General features: G+C 43.2%; 1 protein-coding gene across 1 annotated transcript in view; it reads left to right on the top strand.

Annotated features, from left to right (window-relative positions):
* Positions 1-7642, top strand: part of mmd (monocyte to macrophage differentiation-associated) — a 27871-nt gene extending 20229 nt beyond the window's left edge. The window contains exons 5-8 of the mRNA XM_034301671.2: positions 597-671; positions 781-882; positions 961-1030; positions 3624-7642. Of these exons, the coding sequence (XP_034157562.2) occupies positions 597-671; positions 781-882; positions 961-1030; positions 3624-3836 (460 nt within the window). The 3' untranslated portion in view covers positions 3837-7642. The remainder of the gene's footprint in view (positions 1-596; positions 672-780; positions 883-960; positions 1031-3623) is intronic.
* Positions 7643-8617: the final 975 nt, after the last annotated feature.

The raw sequence follows: 8617 nt of genomic DNA, 5'->3' as shown, positions 1-8617 counted from the left end.
ACAGGGAGAAGGAGGGATGGAGTGATGGAGGGATGAACACAGGGAGATGGAGGGATGAACACAGGGAGATGGAGGGATGAACACAGGGAGATGGAGGGATGGAGTGATGGAGGGATGAACACAGGGAGATGGAGGGATGAACACAGGGAGAAGGAGGGATGGAGTGATGGAGGGATGAACACAGGGAGATGGAGGGATGAACACAGGGAGATGGAGGGATGAACACAGGGAGATGGAGGGATGGAGTGATGGAGGGATGAACACAGGGAGATGGAGGGATGAACACAGGGAGATGGAGGGATGGAGTGATGGAGGGATGAACACAGTTGATGCATATGCGTTCAGACTGAAGGAGGAAAAACGGAGGATGTTAAAAGGGATAAAGAGAAGGATGAGAATACAGAGTGAGAAAATGAAGAATAAAGGAAAGGATGGATCGAGGAAGAGATTTAACTGTTTCCACTGTGTGTAAATAATCGAGTCAGGTGTGTAATTGTGTGTGTGTGAGTGTAATTGTGTGCGTGTGTGTGTGTAATTGTGTGTGTGAATGTGTGTGTGTAATTGTGTGTGTGTGTGTGTGTGTGTGTGATCTGCAGGACGGTGGAGCACTGCTTCCACATGTGTGACCGAGTGGTCATCTACGTCTTCATCGCCGCCTCGTACACGCCGTGGTAAGAGAAGGACACAGTGGGGTTTAAATGGTGTGTGTTTACGTGATGAGGTTCTAAACGTGTGTGTGTGTGTGTGTGTGTGTGTGTGTGTGTGTGTGTGTGTGTGTAGGTTAAACCTGAGGGAGCTGGGTCCTCTGGCGTCTCACATGCGCTGGTTCGTGTGGCTCATGGCGGCTGCAGGAACCATCTACGTCTTCAACTACCACGAGAAGTGCGACCTTTGACCTTTCACTTCCTGTGCAGTGCAGTGGTGTGAATATCACGCTGATGGTGTACGTGTGTGTTGCAGGTATAAACTGGTGGAGCTGGCCTTCTATCTGACCATGGGATTCTCTCCTGCACTGGTGGTGACCTCCATGGTACGACTTCACTGTACACGCTGCACACAGCGCATCACTTCCTCCACGCAGCGCATCACTTCCTCCACACAACGCGTCACTTCCTCCACGCAACACATCACTTCCTCCACACAACGCATCACTTCCTCCACACAGCGCATCACTTCCACCACACAGCGCATCACTTCCTCCACACAGCGCATCACTTCCTCCACACAGCGCATCACTTCCTCCACACTATGCATACACTTCCTCCACACAGCGCATCACTTCCTCCACGCAGCGCATCACTTCCTCCACGCAGCGCATCACTTCCACCACACAGCACATCACTTCCTCCACACAGCGCATACACTTCCTCCACACAGCGCATCACTTCCTCCACACAGCGCATCACTTCCTCCACACTATGCATACACTTCCTCCACACAGCGCATCACTTCCTCCACACAGCGCATCACTTCCTCCACACAACGCATCACTTCCACCACGCAACGCATCACTTCCTCCACGCAACGCATCACTTCCTCCACACAACGCATCACTTCCTCCACGCAACGCATCACTTCCTCCACACAGCGCATCACTTCCACCACACAGCGCATCACTTCCTCCACACAGCGCATCACTTCCTCCACACAGCGCATCACTTCCTCCACACAGCGCATCACTTCCTCCACACAATGCATCACTTCCTCCACACAATGCATCACTTCCTCCACACAGCGCATACACTTCCTCCACACAACGCATACACTTCCTCCACACAACGCATCACTTCCTCCACACAACGCATACACTTCCTCCACACAACGCATACACTTCCTCCACACAGCGCATCACTTCCTCCACACAGCGCATCACTTCCTCCACACAACACATCACTTCCTCCACACAATGCATCACTTCCTCCACACAATGCATCACTTCCTCCACACAGCGCATACACTTCCTCCACACAACGCATACACTTCCTCCACACAACGCATCACTTCCTCCACACAACGCATACACTTCCTCCACACAACGCATACACTTCCTCCACACAGCGCATCACTTCCTCCACACAGCGCATCACTTCCTCCACACAACGCATACACTTCCTCCACACAATGCATCACTTCCTCCACACAGCGCATACACTTCCTCCACACAACGCATACACTTCCTCCACACAACGCATCACTTCCTCCACACAGCGCATCACTTCCTCCACGCAACGCATACACTTCCTCCACACAGCGCATCACTTCCTCCACACAGCGCATCACTTCCTCCACACAGCGCATCACTTCCTCCACACAACGCATCACTTCCTCCACACAGCGCATACACTTCCTCCACACAGCGCATCACTTCCTCCACACAACACATCACTTCCACCACACAGCGCATCACTTCCTCCACACAGCGCATCACTTCCTCCACACAGCGCATCACTTCCTCCACACAGCGCATCACTTCCACCACGCAACGCATCACTTCCTCCACACAGCGCATCACTTCCTCCACACAACGCATCACTTCCTCCACACAGCGCATCACTTCCTCCACACAGCGCATCACTTCCTCCACGCAGCGCATCACTTCCTCCACACAGCGCATCACTTCCTCCACACAACGCATCACTTCCTCCACACAGCGCATCACTTCCTCCACACAACGCATCACTTCCTCCACACAACGCATCACTTCCTCCACATGCACTAACAAAAGTACACAGGAAATAGAAGGATAGATGAACTCGTAGACGGATAGATGGAATGCCAGACGGATAGATGGAATGCTGGATTTATCAGTTTTGTCTGTGGTGTGTTTCTGTATAATCAGAATATCCATCATACAGAAATCTATAAATGTTACGAGTTATTTTTTTTCGTATGATCTGAAGATAACAGAAGTTGTTTTCTTGAGATGACAAATCACACGTTTTTCCCACGATGAGGAAATGCGCGACAGGCTGCACACCACCCTTTCTTGTCTTTAATCAGAGTCTGACTGAAGAGAAGAGAGCAGGTGAGGTGGTAGCTCTGCTGCCTTCCAGCTCCGTGGTCCCGGGTTCGACCCGGGGCTCAGGAGGCAGCGTGGAGTTCGGCTGGTCTTTCACAGATTTCTCCTGGAGAACCAGCGAAGTCCTTCTGTGGATATATCTGTTGATCTCGCCTCCTAGGCGATTAGTGTCCTTCACTTAAGAGCGTGACTCAGAAATCTGCAGCTGGACCATCGAGGACACTCCGGTGGTCCTGGGGGACCGGGGCGTCTCCATGGTTACCACATGATGTGTGAGGGATGCAGCTTAAATGGTTTGTGTCTCAGTGCGAATGATGAAGAAAATATTCAGGAACAGGACGTAATTACTGCAGAATCGCCATAATACCGATATGTAACGGTGTGACGCCGGCCTTGATGAAGTACTGCTGCGTGATCTCAGAAAATAACTTCTGATCTGCAGGATAACGAGATTAATAAGCTGTGATGTTGAGAAAAGTCTCAGTATTAGTGCAGAGTCTGTGTGTATACATTAGTGCAGTGTGAGGCGCCACCTGGTGGCCAGGTGTACATCTTATGCTCTAACTCTTCACACTGAGCACACACACTGTGTATCTCTCTGCAGACGAACACAGACGGTGTGTATGAGCTGGCGTTCGGGGGTTTGATCTACTGCCTGGGCGTGGTCTTCTTTAAATCGGACGGCGTCATCCCGTTTGCTCACGCCATCTGGCACGTGTTCGTCACGCTCGCCGCCGCCGTGCACTACTACGCCATCTGGAAATACCTCTACCGCAGCTCATCTGGCGACGAGGTCCGGCCTGTGGCTGACCTCTGACCTGTCTCTCTCTCACACACACACACACACACACACACACAAAAAGGGTCATCTCACCTGTGTCTTCTTCATCTAAAACCATTTTCACCAAGAGGTGCTGATCAGCTACTCAAGTTTACCAACACGACCTCCGATTGTTTACTAGCCGCCTGGAGAACAGTGTGCTGTGTGTGTGTGTGTGTGTGTGTGTGTGTGTGTGTGTGTGTGTGTGTGCGAAAGTTAAAACAAGTTTCATTTCTTTTCCATTCACCAGTATTTTTGCGCAGGCGTTAAAGCGTTTCGACTCGGACGAACTAATAAAAAATACACTTCTCCTCAGACGTAGTCGATCACCTGAGACATGTCTTCAGTTTTGTACTATGAAGCTACGAGAGCTATTAGCTTTAAAAAAAAATAAATAAATAACGGAAGCTTATAGACGCCAGTTGACGCGTCTGAATCCTCCGACTGCGTTTCTGAGCGAAACTGTGTCTGTTAACGCGAGCGTGAGATGATTCCGGTGTGCAGGTTAAACCGCAATGCTACACATACTTCCATTACGCCTCAGCTACACGAGTGTTGGACTACATCTGCATTTTTTTGGGTTGATCCAGTCCTTTAAAGATCAGTTCTATATTGTCTGTGATATGAATGTGTTTGTTTTGTTTTTGTTTTTTTTTTAAACGGATATTCAGAGCAATTCTGCACACGCACATTCCACTTTTCACAAAGGTTCACAATGTTACTTTTTGCATCGAGACTACCGAAATCCACAGAGGCCATGTGTTATTGTTATTTTATATCTCGTTATACTGTAATGTCGAGAGAAGGACATCCAGATCGTAAATAATCACTGTATCGATCATTTTTCCTGCTGGAACTACGATAGATTTTGCGAGATTCCCAGGAATACGCTAACGTCTGGATCACTAGAAAAGCGACATTTTCCAGCTGTTTTTTTTTTTTAATCTTGTAATTAATTACACCAACGGTCATTTCAGTGGCGTCAAATAAAACAATTAACTTTTAAAAACGTGGTGTACGCTAACATCGATCACTGTGCGTAGCGGCTTCTCGAGGTTACTGACCGCTAACGAGACCAAACTGTTCATCAGGCAGCTTTTTTTGATCGACGGTTATTTACAGGTTGCAGAAGTGACCTCAAGCATGAATGTAAGTTTAACGTAAATAATCTATAAAAATGCCTTGCTTGTAGTTTAGCTAGCTAGCTTCAGCGAACTGATTTTTAACGTAGATGTTTTAATCAAATTGCGATGTTACTTCTGAATCTTACGCATCTCTAGTGAGTTACAGTAGGTAAGAGACCGCTACCTCCTCTGGAGATCTTCACAATGCGTTTTCAGAAGATATTCATCAAATTAGTCAAACTTTTAAAACTTGTATTTAGTTTGGCGCAACTTGTTTTGTTACCTTGAAATCGCAAACACACACACACACAAAAAAAATCCTGAGATAACGAGAGGAAAAATAAGCTTGATAATGCATGGTCTCTCTGAACTCCTGTAGAACCTTTTTCCCTTTCTGTCACTCAACCCGTGGACTTGTGTGTTTTTTCTTTCTGACGTAGCAGGTGTAATATTTAAAACAGTATTTGTAGTATTTAAAAAGCGTTAACTTTTTCCAGAAACAAAAGCACGAACGCTTTTTTTTTGTTTTGTTTTAATGTTTTTTTTAACTATGAAAAACCACTTTCCTTTTTTTTTCTCCCCCATTTCCCATCCTAATGCCCCGTTCCTTTACTTTATTACCTCAGGTTGAAAAGAATTAGTTGCTTAATATCTCACAAGGAAGTTCCACGATCCCCTTCTATGAAAGAGTGAACAATTATGGCCGACAGAACTGTCACTCTACGGAGTAGGCAGGTATTTTTTGTTTTGTTTTTTGTGATAAAGAAATGTAATATTGGCGCTAAACCAACAGAGAATCATGAGATACTCAACACAACGTAACTGCTGCAGAGAAACAGAGGTGTGTATCGACCGGGATCCTACGAGACCCAACAGAACTCACGCAGCCCAGCGTCATGTACGGTCATGTGATGGTCATGTGACGGTCATGTGACAGTCACCCTGCGTTCACACGAGCAAGCGAGAGCCTGTCAAAGCGAAGGTTGAATGGAGAATTTCTCAATTCTATGTAAATTAGGAACGATGCAGTAAAGCGATAAATCCAAACAACTGGCTAAAATGATTCCTCAGACGAAGTGCACGTGATCCGACGTTTCTTCAGTTCTTCGCTCACAACTTGAATTAGGTCGATTGAATTCGCCGTACAGAAATGGAAGAAAAACTGATAAGCGTGCTTTCATCTTATTCTGTTATAAAAGACGTCACATTAAATGTGTATAGAGACGTTCGGAAGGAAGCAGCTTGCGTCATGCGAGTGCGTGTAGCTGCTACAGATAGCTCGCTTTGTTCATCTAATCGGAGAACGAATCCGAGCGTGTAGCATGTAAGTCAAACAGCCGATTTTCACACTGATCAGTGCGTTATTTTATTTAGGTTTAACTAGTTAGCTTTAGAAGCTATATATATATATATATATATATATATATACACACACACACACACACACACACACAGTACTGTGCAAAAGTCTTGCCCCCCCCTTTTTTTTGTACAAACTTTGTTATAGATGTTTATTTTCTGACTTCTACATTATTGATTCAGTCCAAAAACATTTTAGATTCCAAACATTAGTTTTCCAGCACAAAATGAAATGTTAAAGAAAAATGTTTGTATGTCAGTAAAGAAAGCAGCAGATTCCATAAGAGACACTTTTCAGATAAAAACATAATGAAGGCTGCTGGGTTTCGCTGCAGAAATAAGAAGCGAGTCGACAGTCAAAGTCTCCAGAAGAACTGTGGCTGCTTCTGCAAGATGCTCAGTAACACTTCCAGCTCATTTCCTTATAAAACTGCACACACTGCACCTCAGATACTGCTTTATTTATTTAAAGCGAAGGATCGTCACATTAAATATTGACTTTGTTTCATTTATTACTGTTTACTGCTCTTTGTAGGATTTTTTTTTAAATGGAGAAACATTTAATTTCATTATTTTTGAAGGCGTCTTTACTCTACACCGTTTCTTTGCATGTGCCTAAGACTTTTGCACAGAGCTGTATATATATATATATATAGCTACTGTTTCGCATCAGAGCTAAAAATAAAAAAAAGATGGACAGGCCACGCCCACTTGCGAGTGTGAACGAAGGCCGAGGCAGTTTTCTCATTTTGCGTAAATTCGAGGTCGAATCTGATAACAGCGTTCAGCAAAGGAAAGGATAAAGAACTCTGACAAAATGAAATAAAGTCTGCAACAAATTAAACCAAATTCAAATCACCATCGTTTGATCCTCAGTTCCCAGCATCCTCTGTTCCAGTTAGAGTTGAAATGGATCATGGGAAATGGAGTACTTTGAGATAAGCTGCTTTAATGTGTTTTTATTATAGTGTCAGTATTTTTTTTCATTCCAAAGACATTGTTTTCTGTGTACATGTTTTCCTCTTTAATGTCACTGTGGTTAATGAACCTGAGCTCAATGATGCGCTTTTGATAAAAAAAAAAAAATCTTCATCCTCTGATAAGATCCAGAAGGATTTTTGTAATATTTGTACTGTATATTTTCATCCTGGCACATATTTCTACACCGGCTTTTTCAATACGACAGAGAGAGAGCGAGAGAGAGAGATCGTCCTCTACGGCCGGGTCGTTCTCCTCCTGATCCATTCAGTGTTCGGTGCTGCACATGACAACTTTGTGTCCGATTCTTTCTAAAGTGTTAATAAAACACGACTGCTTTAACTTCCTGCTTCTGCTCTTGTGTTTTCCACATTGCTAAATAGCGTGATATTTTAGCTAATCTGGCAAACAGACAGCAAATACGGTGTTTTAGAATTAGCAGTTATTTCTGAAATACCATAAATAACATCATCTGCCGTTTAGGAGTTCCTGTTACAAAAGGTACTCTTCTATTTTCATAGTATATTCAAACCAAACAATGCTAACAGGGCTAGCAAATAGTAACTGATGTTTTGATGTTAGCAAACAGCTGCTTAAGTCGAAACCAAGCAGGAATGAAATATTATGAAATCTTATTCTGAAATATATACATAACTATCTTCTGTGTCACACTTCATACATATATATATATATATATATATATATATATATATATATATATATATATATATATATATATAAACAACATCTGTAAGAGTTCAAAGTTACTGGATTTGGTTTAATGCTAATAAAGCTAACGATGAGTGTTAGCAACGTAGCTGTCATTGAGTGTGTACGCACCGTTTACATGCTTAATCCTGAAACTGTAATATAATATTCTGTTAAAAAATATGTTTAGGTGAATAGAGGTGAACATTTGTCATAGAAAGATTAATAAATTTAAAAAAAAATGTAAATGTGGGGATTCATAAAATTATCATTTATATACTCAATTAACATGGGATTAATCACATTCAATAATATATATATATATATATGTACAGCTAATGTATAAAAAATGTATAAAGTTATTGTGGGATTAATAGAATTAAATATTAAATATTAAATACACAACTGATCTAAAAAAAATACAAGAGTTAGAAATCTCTGTGCAGGAAGAACATCATCAATTCTTCCATTTTAGCATTTTATTGAGAAACGTTAATGCTAAAATGTAAGAATTTACAAAGTACGTCCTTCCTGAGATTTCTAATTCTTGTATTTATTTAGATCAGTTGTGTATTTATATATTTAAATATCATCACAGTTACAAGAGAT

This window comes from Pangasianodon hypophthalmus, chromosome 29 (genome assembly GCF_027358585.1).
Source record: "Pangasianodon hypophthalmus isolate fPanHyp1 chromosome 29, fPanHyp1.pri, whole genome shotgun sequence".
In the NCBI taxonomy this organism is placed as follows: Eukaryota; Metazoa; Chordata; class Actinopteri; order Siluriformes; family Pangasiidae; genus Pangasianodon; species Pangasianodon hypophthalmus.
The sequence above is the reverse complement of the archived record's forward strand: the minus strand, read 5'-3'. Positions and strand labels throughout refer to the sequence as shown.